The sequence below is a fragment of the Myxocyprinus asiaticus genome, chromosome 37, assembly GCF_019703515.2.
Source record: "Myxocyprinus asiaticus isolate MX2 ecotype Aquarium Trade chromosome 37, UBuf_Myxa_2, whole genome shotgun sequence".
Lineage (NCBI taxonomy): Eukaryota > Metazoa > Chordata > Actinopteri > Cypriniformes > Catostomidae > Myxocyprinus > Myxocyprinus asiaticus.
Window position 1 is genome coordinate 23,195,191 of NC_059380.1, and position 19,867 is coordinate 23,215,057.

The 19,867-nt window shown below is 40.1% G+C and overlaps 1 protein-coding gene across 1 annotated transcript in view; it reads left to right on the forward strand.

The window, feature by feature from the left end:
• Positions 1-240: 240 nt before the first annotated feature.
• The window catches only part of LOC127427674 (dysbindin-like), a 30,239-nt gene continuing 10,612 nt past the window's right edge, over positions 241-19,867 (forward strand). Inside the window, exon 1 of the mRNA XM_051675398.1 lies at positions 241-538. Within this exon, the coding sequence (XP_051531358.1) occupies positions 319-538 (220 nt within the window). The 5' untranslated portion in view covers positions 241-318. The remainder of the gene's footprint in view (positions 539-19,867) is intronic.

Sequence of the window (19,867 nt, forward strand, 5' to 3'; positions counted from 1 at the left end):
AATGACCTCTTATATGTCAAAAGATCAAGGAAAATTTGATTCCTCATGTCATGACCCCTTTAAGGCAGGGCTTAGCAAAGGGTATATACTGTCTTTCTAAATGAACATATACTGTAAGTCAAATTGAGCGTGAGACAGAGTAGGCTTTGGTTTTCTTAGCACATCCTCACTCGTTACATAACCCCTCCCTCCTGTAACCCCTCCCCCCACGAGGGTTGACTTGGTATGATCCATTTGCCCTAGTCCTGAATCCTGAGTCTTAGCAGCACACACACTGTCAGGGAGACACGACCACTGGCACTGCTGCAGAAGAAGTGCATGACTGAGACTCTACAGTCAAAGGTCACAGAGGGAGAGAGAGCAGGAGTGAGAGAGAGCTACAGAGAGATATGTCAGAGTCCAGTCTTTCTCTGGGACGGGAGTCTGACTGAGGGTACTGTTACAGAACTGAGTTCTTACTGCTTCATGTCCAGCTGTGCAACTCACTCTGGAGTAATGAGTTCAAAAGGAACAAACTTCCACAACAAACGCCTGCCATGTGAGTATTTCACCTCATTCTGTCACAAGCAAATTGTACTGTTCATATAGCACTGATTCTTCTTCAACTCTGCCTGACAACAAGCATGACAGGTTACTAGTTGTCACTAATCAACGTGTGTGCAAGTTTAAAGGAGACCGGGGGCAAGGTTTCACACTTATTACTCCAGTCAATATTTCTAGGGGTAGGTTTATTTTTGAAAGTCAGTTTCTGTAAATGTCCTAAATGTCATGATTACAAAAAGCTATTTAACATTTCTACTGTTATTGTCTAGGAAAGAAGATACAGTTATTTGTATTTTGGACTTCCCAAACTACTTCCACCATTAAAAATGCCTTCCTTATTTGGACAAATCTTTGGCTGAACATGGAAAGATTACCTAAAACCATCTGAGGCTCTGTTTTGTTTTAGACTATCATAGTTTACACTGTGTAGACAGCAGGTCTCTAATTTATGATCATAGTTCTATAAGTTCAGCTTATTTTCTTGTGTATATATATATATACAAGAAAATAAGCTGAACTTATAGAACTATGATCATATATATATATATATATATATGATAAAATTATATTTTGAAACACTGTCATATAGAATTTCTAGATCTGGGGGGCATTCATTCATTGTTTTGACAAGACATTTGAAGATTGTCTTGAAAAAAGCACATACCAGTGTCCCAAAGCTTAGAGTTTAAAGATGTACTAGATTCTAGATTGTGTGTAACCTGACTGAAATCCCTCTAAATGAGATTTTTCTGCAATTTTTAGCAGATGGACTTTGGGTACAATCCCCTTTCCCTCACTGAATCCCCTTTGGAGGGTGAGACTGTAAATTAGAGAGAATATTTGTCCCACTATACACATTATGAGCAAAATGTAAAGAAGACTGTGTCTGTCCCATGGGATTTGCACTGAAGATGTTTATGGTGTTGTCATTCAGGTCCTGTGGAATGACCCTTATCCACAGGAATGGTAATTGTTCCGAAAATGTTGCTAAGTGTCTTGGCCTGCATGACTCACAATTATGGAAATGGGAATTTGGTCAAGAGGCCACATGGTAAAATGAAATAATGGTTTGCGACTGGACAAAATGATGTCTATTTAACACAATCTCAATCGATTTTGGGATGAAATCTGACCTGGACATTTTTTTGTGAAATTCACCTACATAGCTTTGAGTGTGCAAGTATGGTACGTTAATGGTAATTAACTAATAAAGATAACATTTGGTAACACTTTACAAAAAGGTTCCATTTGTTAGCATTAGTTAATGCATAAGGTATCCTGAACTAACAATGAACAATGTATTTTTACAGCATTTATTAATCTTTGTTAATGTTAATTTACAAAAATACAATTGTTCATTTTTAGTTCATGTTAGTTCATAGTGCATTAACTAATATTAACAAATACAACTTTTGATTTAAAAAATGTATATATGTTGAAATGAACTTTTACCAATATTAATAAATGCTGTAAACGTATTGTTCATTGTTAGTTTATATTAACTAATGTAAATAATGTTAAAATATGGAACCTTATTGTACGGTGTTACCAAACCTTTAAATGTATATATTGTGAAGCGGGGTTTCTTTTTAAACTGAAAAGCTAAAATTCTCTGATAGAGATTGAATTCTGGATTGATATATATATATATATATATATATATATATATATATATATATATATATATATATATATATATATACACATCTACTCAAGACAGCATGCTTTAGAAGACGGCACAGAAAGGGGGGAGAAATTAGTTTGAAGCTAAGGGGAACTTTAAGAGCTAGTCATTGTTGTGTGGATAGCAGAGAAGTAATGAATGATATCTGAGACAAAGATAACATTCCAAATATGATCCCTCCCTTTGGTGGGTAGCACAGACTCACTATCTACTTCCCTACTTCCTGTCTCATACTTTCCTTATGACTGAATATTATGTCATTCATTCTGTTGAATCTGTTAGAAATGGCCCTCTGTTTGTTCCACTCATATTGTTCTCTGTGGCACATACAGTACATTCCTGGGATATTTAGTGTCTCTGAAAATAAAACAGCTGAATTAGGGGTCGCCTTATAAATGATGCTGAATTAAAGGGCTCTAGGAGGGGAGCTTGGGCTGCAGCTGAGTTTTGCTCTGTCTTTATTTCCAAGACATGCATACCCACACGCTCTGGCTCGCACACACAGACACAGGCGCATATTTAAACACTCCCACTATTAATAATTCAGCCTGCTGAGGAAAGGACAGACATGTATAGATGAAATCATCTATAAACACATGTCAACATGAAATCCAATTGAACCCTATTTCCTTTCTTAATACATGTTCCTTACTGTGCATGTTGTTCTGAATAAAATAATTTTCTTTTTGGCTGACATCACCAAGCCCGCTTATTTTCCGAGACCTACCCTCCAACCACATGTCATATAGACACTTTTCATGATCTAATTTTTTCTCGCTGAATGTCCTGTTTGACTCAATAATACAACACATTATGTACATTATGTTGAATTTAATTGTTCTACACCAGACAAATGTGCTTGTGCAGTGCGGAACGGCAATAAAGATATATTCAGTAAGCATTATCCAAACAGTAGCTACAGCCCACATTTGAAAGAAATGGTAACCTGCAATTATTACCTTAAAGGGATAGTTCACCCAAAAAGAAAAATTCTCTCATGATTTACTTTCCCTCCTGGCATCCCAGGTGTGTATGACTTTCTTTCTTCTACAGGACAGAAATTAAGATTTCTTTGAAAAAAATATTTCAGCTCTGTAGGTCCTCACAATGCAAGTGAATGGGTGCCAAAATTTTGAAATTCCTCACCCTGCCGAGAAGGGGGCGAGATGCACGAAGAATGTGAATCACCAAAAACACAAGAAGAAAAATGGGAAAGTGAAGTGGAGATTGACTGAGCAGGGATGAGAATTTATAGTAAAAAATGTTTTTTAATATTGATCTTTTTGTCACCCACACCTATTTCTGAATATATGGATTTAACCACCAGAGTCATCTAGAGTACTATTACATTGCCCTTATGTGGATTTTGGAGCTTCAAAATTTTGCCGCCCATTTACTTGTACTGTATGGACCTACAGAGCTGAGAAATTGTTCTAAAAATCTTTATTTGTGTTCTGCTGAAGAAAGAAAGTAATACACATCTGGGATGGCATGAGGGTGAGTAAATGATGAGAGAATTTTCATTTTTGGGTGAACTATCCATTTAAGGAGTTATTTCTAACCATCAAAATTTGTTTTGTTGGTGTAACCTAATGTAGCTGATTCAGTGATGGTAAATAATATTTATGACTTGAATAAAACCAGTTAATTAAGTTAATGTTATTACATGAAGCACATTTTTTATGTACACCTTTTCAGTGCAACAAAACACATAAAATAACAAACTATAAACACATCACTGATTCTTCTGTTGTGTTTTACTGTTACCATGACACCATGAAAATAGAATATCCACCTTTTTCCTGAACGCGGAAGCGTTCCACGATTCGACTGTTTTCAGTTTCCGGTCTCCAGTGTTTTCACTCGAATCGGCATATATTGTTATGACAGCCAACAACTGAGCCTGAAATTAATTTTTACATTAAGCAACACTTAAATCGTTGTTGTTCTCCTCTGGATCGCTCATTTTGGCAGTTTTTACTTGGCGTCTCGAGACCAGAAATACAAAACAGGCAATTAGAATCATCATGGCGGTGCCCAGTGGTTGCTAAGGAAAACTGTGAATAAAGAGTCACTGTGATCCCTAAAACATCCTCACCTCATAGTTCCAACAGGGCTAGCTTAAATCACTGAAGCTCATATGGGCTTTTTGCCATTTTATAAATAGAAAGGGGACAGAGGATGAGAAATTATTTTTTACTTTTTAAAGGAGGAAGAGAATGATTGTTTTGTAAGTCAGTTTTAAGCAATTCCCTTTTTTACTTTTCACTTGATTACCCAGATGATGCCATGAGACTAAAACAATGTGATCATACTGCAAACAGACAGCACTGTGCGTCATTCTGTGTGTATCTTGCTGGGTGTGTGAAAGCACAGCAGGTCAGAGATCAGAAAATCAGGCTGGCACTGATTAACAGCAGCAGTTACAACTGACCTGACAAATCATAACATTGCTATGACATGACATCTTTTATAACTGACCTGTGACATCATCACATTGTGCTTGAGACTGAGTGTTACATAACTCTGATGACCCAAGGAGTTGGCAGATATGATAACAGACTGTTGTCATGCATGCCTAAGCTCGGCTGATTTACTAGAATGACACAGGTATAATACATTGCTGTGCATTTCATCAGTGTTAATACGGTGTCAAATTTATTCAATAAAATTATTTATATATTAATATTATACACATACAGTATATCCAGGACAATGTATACAATGTACAATCTTTCTCTTTCTAGAAAAAAGTCCCCTCTTTGATTCTGAGGTCGAAGAGTGAGGCAAGTGTCTCAAAAGCTTGTGATTACAGCTGAATACCACATCCCTCATCCAGAGTCTTCATTATTTTTGGTTTATGGGTTTGAAAATCCACATTCTCTTCAAAACCGCCAGTATGGTCATTGCTGGTGCAGACTCACTACACTTCTTGTCAAAGTTGGGGAAAATAAATTGGTTCATGAGAACCAATTTTTTTGTAATTCTTCAATGACAGAATGCATCATCTGCTTTTTCAGTCTCAGATAGTTTGCAAACAAACTTTTAAGTTACTCATCTGGAAAGTCAATTTCCTGTGTCCTGTTTTCAAACTGTCCTTAGAGGGACATGGTAGGGCTGGTTTTAGGCAGTACAAATTTTTTGAATTTCAGGGATAGGCAAAATTTTGAATTTTAGAATTAGCTTCCTTTTAATTCATGAATAGGAATTTGAATTAAAGGTGCATTCAGTACGTTTTGTTAAATAAAAAGTTTAACACTTAAAGAAATTGTTTACCCCTTATGCCATCCCAGATGTATATGACTTTCTTTCATCTGCTGAACTCAAATTAAGATTTTTAGAAGAATTTCTCAACTCTGTAGGTCCATACAATGCAAGTGAATGGGTGCCAAAAGTTTTAAGCACCAAAAATCACAAAAGTCAGCTTATACATAATCCATAATACATCAGTGGTTAAATCAATGTCTTCAGAAGCGATATGATAGGTGTGGGTTTTTTTAATTTTTACTATAATTTCTCCTACATGCTCAGTCAATCTCCACTTTAACTTTCACATTCTTCTTCTTGTGTTTTTGGTGATTCACATTCTTCGTGCATATCGCCCCTACTGGGTAGGGAGAAGAATTTCTAGCAAAAAAGCACTTAAATATTGATCTGTTTCTTACCCACACCCAGAGTTGTTGAGTCCAACTCATCCGAGTCCAATTCCAGTCCGAGACCAGAGTAGGTCGTCTTCGAGTCAAGATCAAGACTAGAGAGGGCTGAGTCTGAGTCGAGACCGAGACCAGAAAAGGCAGAGTCTGAGACAAGATTATTTATGAATGTATTAAATGTATAGTTTAAACAACTATTGACTCTAGGCTAATAGAGTACATCAAATATACCTCATTTATTTGCGCTTATGTTGGGTTAAACAATTTTACCAGTCGAGAATAAAAATTAAATAAATGCCACATCCTAGGTTAAGTAGACACAACTGAATTACAATTATGATCATGGACGTGCTCAGGCATTTTGAGGGGCAGGGGCTCTAAACATTTTTGAGGGGCAGTCATTTCAAATATTGCCTATTTTTTTACTAAATACTATTATTAAGCTAATTTAATTTGGGTGTGCAAGTTTTCATTTTGTGTGGCATTTGAGGGGCACCTTAGCCAAAGGGCAGGGTCTCGAGCCCCTTGGGCTACTTCCTCTGCACGTGCCTCATTACGACACATCAGTTTTAACAAAATGTCAGTGTTAACAACATGTTAGTGAAAAAAAATTTAATTAAAGGTGCAAAGTGCCTATATGCAGTGTCATTTCTAGCTATAAGTGTTGTGAGCAGCTGCTTAGGTATCTTGAGCAAGGTCTTTTTTTATTTTAGTTTAAAATATACTAAAAGCTGGACATAAGATTCATCATGAAGCTCACCTACAAATCAGGAGCGGAAAAAGAAAAAGGAAGAGAAGGAGAAACGCAGCCAGATCAGCTACCTGGCTAGATGATGTTTGTTCGTTGTCATGCATTAAAATGCAACAATTAGTTAGCTAACGTTATGCAATCGTGTCCCGTTGTATATAGTTTTTTTTTTTTATTGTTATTTATAGTCATTTATTTTTTTATTCGTATACAGTAGTTATTTATTGTTTTGTTTTTTATGTTAATTTATTGTAAAAAAATAAAACATTTGTTTTGTGTAGTTAATATATTCAAATTTTAGGTTAATATATTCAAATATGTTGAAGACTGTATTGTTGTGTCATTCAGTATAAATGCTCACAAGTCCATGAGAAGACCAAGACCATGAAATATGGTCTTGGACTCAGACTCGAGACAGAGTCTGGTCTCGAGTACTACAACACTGCCCACACCTATCATATAATTTCTGAAGATATGGATTAAAACACTGGAGTTGTATGGATTACTTTGATGCCTTTTATGTGCTTTATGGAGCGTTAAAATGTTGGCACCCATTTTCTTGCATTGTATGGACCTACAAAGCTGAAATATTCTTCTAAAAATCATAATTTGTGTTCTGCTGAAGAAAGAAAGTCATACACATCTGGGATGGCACTTTCAAGTCAGTCGCTCAATGTTACATCAGAGTTGACGCTAGGGGTCGCTCCTGAGAGCCCCGACCTCTCTGAAGGGTTTTCCATCATGCCAATTTCATTGGCAGATGTCTTTCAAAGTCCCGCCTTCCATGCTCAGTGAGCATATATAAGGTGGATCGGATGACAGCCTCTACAGGACTTCTCCTTTAGAGTCGAGAATGATCTCTCTCTGTGGATCACGCCCTTTGTTCAGAGTTGTGCACAGAGTTCAGCGGACAGAGACATCTTCCCTCCTGTCTTGCAGTGTGAGTTTTTCACCTACAGGTTTCAGCAGAATACGTTCTGTTCCCTGGGTGCCCGGCAAAGTGTATCTTGCAGTTATTACTGTTTTGTGTGCGTGTTCTTTTGAACAACAACAAAACTAAAAGATTAAATGCTTGTGATACATACGTCCTTTTAAGGATTGAATATTGCAAGTGTATCCCATCCGATAGACACATTCCACCACAAGATGGGCTCGATCACTGTCTGTTATGCCTGGGCAGTGCCCACGCTGGAGCAGAATCTGTTTGTGGATGCCCAATGTATTCACTGTGAGTGCATGATCATCAAGATGCTACATTCTATGGCACCACATCTACAGCCTCCTGCAGCATCCGGAGATGTGGCTTCGGATGGAACACAGGCAGGCATTACGCGAAGCTTAGACATTGAGCAAGGAGAATAGAGAAAGGTCTCCCACTGGCGCAAGCTTTGCGGGCTTCCTGCTCTCCATCTGCATCATTTTTGCCCAGGGAGTATGCCAATGAAAATCTCTGTCCCTCAGTTATGATGGCCGGTTCAATTTCGTTTGGCACATCTCCGGACGATGATGTGGTGTCTAGTACAGTGTCGGAAGGCGAAGCATGGTACCATTTGGCTGATGATCTGAAGCTGCGCACCACCAAGATTAATGCCCAGGCCATCAGAAGATCGATGGGCAGTATGGTGGCACTCGAGTGGCACCTCTGGTTAAACCTTTCAGAGATGCGCGAGGCAGACAGGGTGAGACTTCTTGATGCTCCGGTGTCGCAGATGGGCTTATTTGGAGACACGGTACACGTTTTTTCCCAAAAACTCCAGACTGCAAAGAAGCACTCGCAGGTAATGAAGCATTTCCTGCCAACTCGTGCTGCAGCCACTGGAAAGCCGTTTCATGCACGATCTTCATCAGGGCGCGTTCTGCCAAAACCAGTACTCCTTCGGCCCCGTCAAGTGGCGCTGAACCAGTAGTGAGATCACAGCGCCCATGGCCAAGATGCAAGATGTCGCAACCAGGCCCTCACCATGGCAGGAAGAACCTCCCAGGCCAGCATAAGCACTTCCAGCAAAGAGGAAGCCAGAGCTCCAGTTCCTGTTTGCCTTGGCCCCAAAACCACTGCCGGGAAAGATTCAAATTTATGTGCAAACAAAAAAATTAAATGTATGCATCTCGAAGCTGTTGCGACATATGCAATTTTATACACAAAAAAGGGCTTTTTACTAACCATGTTGTAGACACAGCTCCCACATGTTCTCAGTTAGAAACCAAGATTTTATGCCCTCTCACGCTCCAGGCATCTTCGTGGCTGTGTGTGCTACCAGGCATTTCCAAATGGGTTCTAAAAACTGTACAGAACTGTTATACAATCAGTGTGGCTGCCGCCTCGCTTCAACACCATTGAGTCCTCCACTGTTGCAGTGCGGGACATGCTGATACTTCGCTCATAGATGAAGATCCTCCTTGCCAAACAGGCAGTGGAGATCGTTCCACCGACTGAAGTCCAGAGGGGCTTTTATAGCCGATACATTCTCGTTCTGAGGAAAGACGGCAGCCTGCAGCCAATCTTAGACTTGCGTCAACTGAATCAGACTCTAGGAAGTTTTTGGTTCAGAATGATTACACAGAGGTAGATTCTTGTGCACATCCACGAGAATGATTGATTTATGTCCCTGGACCTGAAAGACGTGTACTTTCATGTTCACATTTCCCCTCAACACAGGCTGTTCTTGAAATTTGCCTTCAAGGGGATCTTATATTAGTTCAAGGTCCTTCAGTTCGGGTTGTCCTTGGCTCCACGTACATTCACGAAATGTGCAAATGCAGTGCTTGCCCCCATCAAAATGCAGGGCATATGCATCTAGAATTACCTAGAATTACCATCTGGGGCTGAGAGTTAACAGAGTAAAGAGTTTCTTCACACCTATTCAGAATATCTCCTTCCTGGGAATGGAGATAGACTCAGTCACAAAGTGAGCACGTCTGACAGATGCGTGCATTCAATCCATTCTCTGCCACTTGCAAGGCTTCATGCTGGGGAGAATGGTTCCTCTGAAAACATTTCAGAGAGCAATCGGGTTGATAGCCACCTCAGCAGCTGCCACATTGTTGGGCTTACTGCACATGTGACCCCTTCAATGTGAGAGTACCGTGGAACGCATGCGCCACAGCAAATTACACCTAATGGTGATGCACCACTGTTTAAGTGACCAGACTCAAAATATTCACCATGGATGCATCCATCATGGGCTGGGGAGCCCTGTGCAATGGTCATTCAACCTTCAGCACCTGGACAGGTGCAAAGCAGAAATGGTATATAAATTGCCTGGAATAATTGCCAGTAATTCTATCTCTGAAAGTATTTCATCCAGAACTCCAGTACCATCACGTGTTGGTCTGGACGGATAACATATCAGCGGTGTCTTACATAAACCAACAAGGAAGAGTTTGGTCGAATCCAATGTTGAAACTGATGCACCGTCTTCTTCTTTGGTGTCAGAGACACATCAACTCGGTCAGGTGACTCACATTCCCGGGCTAATGAATTACGGGGCTGATCTGCTCTTGCATCAGAGCATTTGCCACGGAGAATGGAAACTCAATCCTCAGGTGGTCCTGAGAATCTGGGAGCTATTTGGGAGAGCACAAGTGGATCTGTTTGCCTCCCAGGAGACCACACACTGTCAGTTGTGGCACTCACTGAGCCAGGCTCCGTTTGGATGCTTTAGCTCACAAATGGCCAGTGGAAAAACGCAAATATGCATTTCCCCCTATCCGCCTGATACAACAAGTGCTGTGCAAAATCAGACTGAATCAGAAAACAGTGCTATTGGTTGCACCCTGGTTTCCGGAGCTGGTGGAATTGCTGGAAGCTCCACCATGGGAAATTCTGCTGAGGAAAGATTTACTGTCTCAGGCAAAGGGCAAGATCTGGCATCCACATACCATGCCCCTGTCGACAGCATTTCGATAAGCAATACATTTTTACATGCTGTGAGACATCTCAGACCTTCTTGCCCCATTACAGTCCCAGTGTGGGACATGTCCTTGGTGCAAAAAGCACTATACGGATCTCCAATCGAGCCACTGGAAACAGTACAAGTGCGCGCTCTCTCTTTAAAGGCTGCATTACTACTGATGAAGCGCATGGAAGATATCCAAGCTCTGTCAGTGGAAGATTCCTTTTTAGAGTTTGGTCAAGGCTTTTCAAAAGCGATTCTGAAGCCTAAAATATGCTACATTCCTAAGGTTTTATCCACCTCCTTCAGGTGACAACCTACAAGGCTTTCTCTCCCCCTCCCTTTTCAGTCAGAGGAAGAAAGTTTATTGCACACACTCTGCCCAGTGCGAGTATTGTGCATTTATGGACACACCAGCTTAGGCTGTTGGATGACACATGAGTCCACCAAGGACAATCCACTTTTCTTCTTCTTTGATCTGACAAGTCTTTCTCAAAAGGGGATGGATGAGAATAAGACATGAGACTGAGTGAGGAACAGAAAAATACACAAGTTATCTCATCCTCATGATGGCTGTTTACTCTCCGTGTCAATAATCAGTAAACTCATGGTGGAGTCATTCACTTTTAATCAATCCTTGAATCAGATGTATTAGAAAGCACTGACTGATCAATAGCGTAACAAACTACTTTATGATAAATCTGACTCTGTCATCACCTACTGCACTGTTTCTGTAATCTCCACCCGCCTGTCAATCAAAGCCAAACCAGCTCAGTGTTTTTTTTCTTGTAGAGTGTGTATACCACTATAATGAAAATAATGGCAACTACATTTTTTATTTCCCTTGCAAAACCCACCACCACAATAGTAGAGTGTTGTAAGTTGTTGCCAGGGGATTGCTTTGCAGTTACTAAAGACTGATTTATGCCTCTGCATCGAACCTATGGCATAGGCTCCACGTAGTGGCCAAAGTGTTGGTTTGCATTTTTAGTTCTGTTTGGTATATCTGCATCGTTCTGCGAGTACACAGCCAAAATGCTAATTATACATTTCATAAATACACAAAAGCAATGTAAGCAATGTAATTTCAAAAGTATTTATTAAATTATTGTATCATTAAAACAAGTTCAAAGTATGTGAACATGTTGACATTTAGGTACATATTATTTATTATATGTTACCTGCATTGCAGCGATAAATCTACGGATTTAGCTGATACTGATAGGCAAATACTGTATGCTTGCTCTTATGTCGCTTAAATAATAATAAATAAATATTTTGGCATACTTTTTATGTTCAGTGCTGAAAAAGAAATCATCAAATGAATTAATATATTCGCATGACAAACACAAAATTGACTAATTAGAAGTGTTCCATTTTCATAACTTATCAAATATGATTCTTTTCACACCATACTGGCAAACATACTGTAAAAACATCAAAGAGATCAGAAAGGTTTCCCTGACAAACCAAATTGGCCTATATATAGAGTACAAGCCCTGAGAAAACAGTTTTTAGAGTTTATAAGTTGTAAATAGATGTCTTTTTGTCACAGTTTCACATTTAACTTCAGAATACAAAAACAGCAGATCCTGAAAAAATAAAACAAGTCCAAATACAATGTGATACAATCACTGATCAGTGGATACATTGCATACGTCTTTAAATAATCTTGGAAAAATTGTGACGCTAGCTCAGGTGTGTTCTGGTGCATGGTCTCTGGTTACAAAGTGACTGCGTTAACGCGACGCGCAGTTACAGTTTTGGAGGGGTGCACGCCAGGCTACGTAAATACATGTTGCCTATGGCTTAGGTTTGACGCAGAAGTATAAATTGGCCTTGAGGTGTTCTGAATGGTTTCTAGCAACTTTCTATGTTGTTTTTATGGTGTGCTGGGTGGTTGCCAGGTGGTTGTTTACTGGCCCAAGTCAAAAGAGCCCATACCCAGGTCTCTGTGATATTCTGGTCCCTAGGCTGGGTTCCCTCCCTCACTGTAAGGTGGTTTTCAAAATGAACACGTTTGCTGCGCTTCAAATCCGAATGTGATCAACTTATTTTTTTTCCTGAACAAGTGCCACAGTTCCAATGCAACCAAGCTCATACCACCGCCTACAGGTTGTCTCGGGTTCGGTACCACAATCCTCTCCCTAGTCTGCAAAACAGCTTTCATATTACCAATTTTTCATGGGAACAGTGCTCTGTTTCAGACTTAACTTCCATTGCGAAAGACCCATTTTTTTCACCTGTTTTATCATGTGTCAGGGAAAAACATATTGTGTGGGACCAGTTTCATGCCGAAGTGTAATATTAAGGGTTAGGGGAATATTCTAATCATTAACCCTAAGTATGAGCAATAGTAATAGTGATGTTTGCCTTACCAAGTACCACTAATGAAATAAAGCAATACAAAAAGGAACATGATAGTTATTTCTGTCTACAAGTTGATTTGTGAGCCAAAGGTCAGGAATATTTATGAGCTCTGCTATTCCTGCCAGCTGACCTGCATAAACACTTTACCACTGCACTGGCACTAGAGCAACACTAAGAGCAACAGTGGTCAGCAAAATGTTGTTTTCTCAGGACAATAGCTCAGTAAAATAATTTTTTTCCCTGACTTGGTCCTTTCTCAATTGCATCAGAGAAAATGCAATTTGACTGGAAAGGAATTAAACCAAAACATTGTAGCTGCACCCCTGAGTAGCACATAACCCTGTGTTATTTCAGAAGCACCAAGTCATCGTTTTATTTTCATACACAAGCACACCTGGTAACATGCATACATATATGAAGGATCCAATCACACCACCCCACTTATGAAATATCCATAATTTCATGACATATCTGCTGAGGGTTAAGTGCTTCTTCCTAAAGCTCCAAACCGCCATTAAAGATATAGGGAGGCCCTAACTTAACCCTTTCCCTAAACTTAACCGTGAGTGGAAGTGACACCCCTTTTGGAGTTGGTGCAACCCCCTTTTGGAGTAACCACGCTCCCTTCTGGAGTAAGCCTGCCCTATTTTTGAGATTCCGCCCCCATTTGGAGGTCTCCGATCTGCAGCTATACCTACTTGGAGTTTGGTGGGGTAGAAGGGGTTTGGGTCAACTTCCAAAAGGGGGTGGCACTTCCACCCGCTGTTAGGGTTAGGGTAAGGTTAGGTTTAGGGCCTTTGCATATCTTTGCTGCCCATTTGGAGCTCTCACCCCTTTTTGGAGCTCGGTCTGCAGCTATATCCTTCTCACTTAAATGCATTCCAGATTCAAGATGGTGCAAGTACAGCAAAAACATTGACGTCATGAACACAAAATGCTTGCACTCTTGTATATTGCATGTTCATACATTTCATGCAGTGAAAATACTTAAAAATGTGTTTTTATGTTTCATGAAACCCAGCTCCGCATTATGCTCGTTGGTCGCCATCATCTTATAAATTACGTAAAATGACGCTGAGGTCGAGGAAGACCGATCTACCCCAAGTTCACAAGTCGGATGTCTGACATCAAGCAGCGCTCCAGCCATTATTTTCTAGTAGAAGGTGGGAAAATTCCGAGTTGTCTGGAACACAGCATTGGAACTGACTTCACTTTTCTGAGCCATTACTTTTAAATAACTAGTCTAAAGGTAATAGTGGATGCATGAAGTCATATCCCCTCAAGTTCACACTGGTGTCCTAGAAGACTATCCACAGGTGTAGTTCATTACATTAAGGACAGCTGTCCAAATCAGAATCAGAGAATCACAGAATCAGAGTGAGCTTTATTGCCAAATATGCTTAAACATACAAGGAATTTGTCTTGGTGACAGAAGCTTCCAGTGCACAAACAATACAACAACAAGACAGAGATAATAAAAAAAAATGGAATAAAAATAAAAAGCTAATAGAAAATATAAGTATATATAGAAATACACAATAAGAAAAAATATATATACACCGATCAGCCACAACATTAAACCTGCCTAATATAGTGTTGATTCCATCGTGCCACCAAAACAGCGCCAACCCACATCTCAGAAGAGCATTCTGAGATGCTATTCTTCTACCCACAATTGTACAGAGCGGTTATCTGAGATTTTGTCAGTTCGAACCAGTCTGGCCATTCTCTGTTGACCTCACTCGTCAACAAGACATTTCCATCCGCAGAACTGCCGCTAACTGGATGCTTTTTGTTTTTGGCACCATTCTGAGTAAATTCTAGAGACTGTTGTGTGTGAAAATCTCAGGAGATCAGCAGTTACAGAAATACTCAAACCAGCCCCTCTGGCACCAACAATCAGCCATGCGATTATCTAATCAGCCAATCGTATGGCAGCAGTGCAGTGCATAAAATCATGCAGATATGGGTCGGGAGCTTCAGTTAATGTTCAAATCAACCACCAGAATGGGGAAAAAAATTTGATCTCAGTGATTTGGACCGTGACATGATTGTTAGTGCCAGATGGGCTGGTTTGAGTATTTCTGTAGTTGCTGACCTCCTGGGATTTTCACATACAACAGTCTCTAGAATTTACTCCGAATGGTGCCAAAAACAAAAAACATCAAGTGAGCAACAGTTCTGCAGATGGAAATGCCTGAGGGAAAAGACTGTTCTTGTGCCTGATGGTTCTGGCTCTCAGTACTCTGTAGCGCCGGCCATAAGGCAACAGTTCAAAAAGGTAGTGGGCTGGGTGAGTGGGGTCCAGAGTGATTTTTTCAGCATTCCTCACTCTGGAAATGTACAGTCCTTGCAGGGAGGGCAGGGGGCAATCAATAATCCGCTCAGCAGTTCGAACTGTCCTTTGTAGTCTTCTGATGTCCGATTTCGTAGCTGAACCAAACCAGACAGTTACTGAAGTGCAGAGGACACACTCATTGACTGCTGAGTAGAACTGTATCAGCAGCGCCTGTGGCAGGTTGAACTTCCTCAACTGGCGAATGAAGTACAACCTCTGCTGGGCCTTTTTCAAAATGGAGTCAATGTGGGTCTCCGACTTCAGGTCCTGTGAGATGGTAGTGCCCAGGAACCTCAATGACTCCACTGCTGCCACAGTGCTTTTCAATGTTGGAGTATTTCTCCTAAAGTCCACTATCATCTCCACTGTTTTGACCGTGTCCAGCTCCAGGTTGTTTTGACTGCATCAGACAGCCCGCTGTTCAACCTCCCTTCTGTATGCAGACTTATTGTATTCCTGGATGAGGCTGATGACAGTAGTGTCGTCTAGCTGAGATGATGGTGTTGAAAGCCAAACATATGCATATGTCCCTGGTCTGTCCAGATGTTGCATCCCATGTTGACTGCATCATCCACTGACCTGTTTACTTGATAAGCAAATTGAAGGGGATCCAGAAATGGTCCAGTAATGTCCTTTAGGTAGGCCAACACCAGTCTCTCAAATGACTTAATGACCACAGACGTCAGAGCGATGGGTCTGTAGTCATTAAATACTGTTGCCTTCATTTTAAACAATATATCTATTGTTTTATTATTTGAAACCTAACTTATTTTTTTAAGTTTTGCTTGAAAAGTGTGCTTGTACAATCTTTCTAATGCAATTTAGTTTTATATTTTGTTATATAATGCAATGCCATTCATATATTTTTAAGTGTGACTACTGGCTAATGTGTCCAAATACTTTGTGGGGCCACTGTAAACACAGACACACAAGCTTACACAAATTCTGCTGATCCTCACACTACTGTCAGATGGACACACGACTGTGACTTCCAGCTTCTCCCCTGTCCTCTCTGGCTGTGGCAGTCCGCCAGTTCAGATCTAATTAGTTATTCAGAGTGCTGTGGCCCCTGGATGCCTCCCAACGTCCTTACTGCTGGCACTAGTGTTGAGAGAATGACTGCAATCTAAACCTTACACAACTGCCTACTATGGAGGTCTGTCTGTCAAATGATGACTCATGGATTCTTGTAAACAGAAATAAAAATAAATGCAGTCACCACAATCTCACACTGGCTTTCAATGGGTAAAAGAATTTCACACATGAAGAATGCAGATTCACAAGTGAAATATAGCCATGAGGAAAACAGTATCGCTCAAAAGTTGCTCTTTCATAGCTCAGGAGATGTACAGCATTTCATAAAGTATTTCGTTGCTGTCGCTGAAAAACAATTTTTCTTCTCTCTTTCCAATGAGAGACTCTGTTCAGATCTTACATTTTTTTGACTGAGAAGAAATTGAGTAATAAAAAAAGTAAAAATACTGCAAATTCGAAACCTTTCATCTTATAAAATAAGACCCTTTCATGTTATTATTTTTAAAGCCATATAATTGAGTCTCGCAGGCCCAGACAGAATCTGCTGACTTTTATCGCATTTTCAAGGAAGATCAGCGGAATTCTGCAGAATACAGAATATTAGCAAAATTTATTAAATGGTCCTGAGAGTATTACACTTTTACTAGTAGTTAAAAGCACCATGACATGAGCCAAAATATTTCATAAACAAACATGCAAGGGATGGGGAATGCAAATAACTTTTATGAGTGACAGATGTCACAATTCTGTGGTAATCTGCTGAGGTTTCTGCAGAGTTCTGCCTGCGCATATTCCATCGGGGCCTGTAAGTAATAAAGAAGTGATAGTGCAATACTAAAGTAATAAGGACAGGACATTTTATTCAGAAAATAAGCTATAGTTCATGGAAATTAACATGAACAGCATATAATTAATTCAAACAATAATATCAATCATTTTATTATGTAAAAGTTCAACATATTTACTTATTCTATCCCTTAGCAGTTATGAGCTGAATTACCCATTAAACAAAATAGTGAGCTACACTAAAAGTGAATACCAATAGGGCCTAACCTTAAAGAGGTATTGTTTATACTGTATATTCCACATCATCTTAGAAGAATCCTCCATGGTTTCAGTATTCCCGTAATCAGTGGCTTATATACTGATTGGCACCCTCTTCCTGATTTCTGTTTCGGTTGCTGCCAGCACGCTGCCAGCACGCTGCACAAGTCTGTTTGTTTGTAGCTTGCTAGCCTGCTTAGCATTGCTTATTCCTCTACGCTCATCGTTTATCCTTTACCATTTTACAGCGTGTTCCCCCCGCCTGCTTTTCTACTGTTTCAACTGCATATATATTACCGAGCGCACCCATTTTCTTTCTTTTTCTTTTTTCCCCCACTTGTCTACATCTTGCATTTCGACTGTGTGCATTCGTTTTCTCCTCTGTATTTTACATGGATTATTGCATCAGTCTCAAACATCTGCTGATCAGGAACTAACACAACAACAGCAAACAATTGTGTGAGGGATTCACATCAATCTCAAACCCTCACCGATCAAGAACAACCATAACAACAACAACAACAAACAATTGCGGTAAGTCATGGTATCCGCTCATATTATTGCTTCCTGCATGGCATGCAACATGTTTACTATAGTTTCTTCCATCAGCAGTGAGGGGTTTACATGTGATAAATTTAAGGAATTAGTCAGGCTGACGGAGAAGGTTAATGAGTTAGAGACACACATCCGAATGCTAGTGGAGGTCAGTGAGAAAGAGAAGCCAGTAGATACTGTTTTGGATGTGGATAGAACAATGAACAACACACACACACTTTGGTTCTGGCTGTAGAGCCCCCACAGCAGGGTGTTTGGGTCACGTCTCAGCAGCATACTCGCTCAGCAAAGCAACACCACTCTCCCGTTGCAGGCTTCCAGTCAATTCTCCCCACTCAGTGATGCTCCCACTGAGAATCATGTTGAAAGAGCCCTGGTTTTAGGAGATTCTATTGTAAGGGAAATGGAATGAATGTTACATTTATATAGCATTTTTTCAATGGGGGTAATTTGGCCAGGAAACCAAGGTTACTCCCCTACTCTTTACAAGAAGTGCCCTGGGATTTTTAATGACCAAAGAGAGTCAGGACCTCTGTTTAACATCTCATCCAAAGGACAGTACCTTTTTACAGTATAGTGGCCCCGTCACTATACTGGGGCATCACAATCCACACAGACTGCAGGGCGAGCACCCCCCGCTAGCTTCCCCATTACCTCCTCCAGCAGCAACCTTAGTTTTCCCCAGGAGGTCTCCCATCCAGCTACTAGCCAGGCTCAACCCTGCTTAGCTTCAGTGGGCAACCGGTCTTAAGCTACAGGGTGATATGGATGCTGGGCTATAATAAAGACATAGAGACTCCAGCCACTATTGTTAAATGCATTTCCGGTGACAGAATGTCTGACATCAGATCAAATTTACAAGTGCTGGCTAATGCTAAACGTAGATTTGCAAAAATGGTTAATCATGTTGGCACTAACGATGTCTGGCTTCTCCAGTTGGAAATCACTAAAGATAATGTTAAAGAGGTGTGTGAACTTGCAAAAACGATATCAGACACTGTAATATGCTCTGGCCCCCTCCCTGCTCGTCGTGATGACGAGGTTTATATTAGATTAGTGTCACTAAATGGCTGAATGTCTGAGTGGTGTCCAGAGAATAGCATAGTATTTATAGACAATTGGAAGAGTTTTTGGGGTAGACCTGACCTGCTAAAGAGAGATGGACTCCATCCCTCCAGGGAAGGTGCTGCTCTCCTCTCTAGTAATTTGGCTCATAGTCTTAATAGTGATAGTATTTGACTAACTGGGGCCCAGGTCAGGAAGCAGACAAAGTGACTAATCCAAATGTCTGCTAGCTGCCTTGTGACATCACAAAGGTCATATAAACAACAACACATAGAGACTGTATCACCTAGATATCACATAGAGACTGTCTGTTCCCCGAACTACCAAACACAAACCCCTCCCTAAATCATTTAGAAAAAATTTGATTGAGGTAAAACTTGAAAGTAACAAAAAAATGTAAGATAAACATCATGTAAAGGTAGGGCTACTAAACATTAGATCTCTTTCAACCAAAGCACTATTTGTAAATTAAATTATTACAGTTTGGATGTGCTCTGTTTGACCGAAACCTGGTCAAACTGGATGAATATATTAGTTTCTACTCCCCCAGGTTATTGTTATAAACATGAGCCTCACATAAAGGGTCGAGGAGGAGGTGGTGCTGCAATTTACAGTGAAGTTTTTGGTGTTACCAGAGGACAGGATATAAGTTTAAGTCTTTTGGACTAATAATGCTTTATGTGATACCATCAGATACAATTAAAAAATCTCTGCTATCTTTTGCGCTTGCTACAGTATATAGATCACCTGGGCCATATTCTGATTTCCTTGGTGAATTTTCAAATTTTCTAACAAATCTAGTAGTTACTGTGGAAAGAGCTTTAATTGTTGGTGACTTCAACATTCATAGATAATGAAAATGACACATTGGTATAAGCATTTATCGATATTCTAAACTCTCTTGGAGTCAGACAAAATGTGACAGGACCAACTCATCGC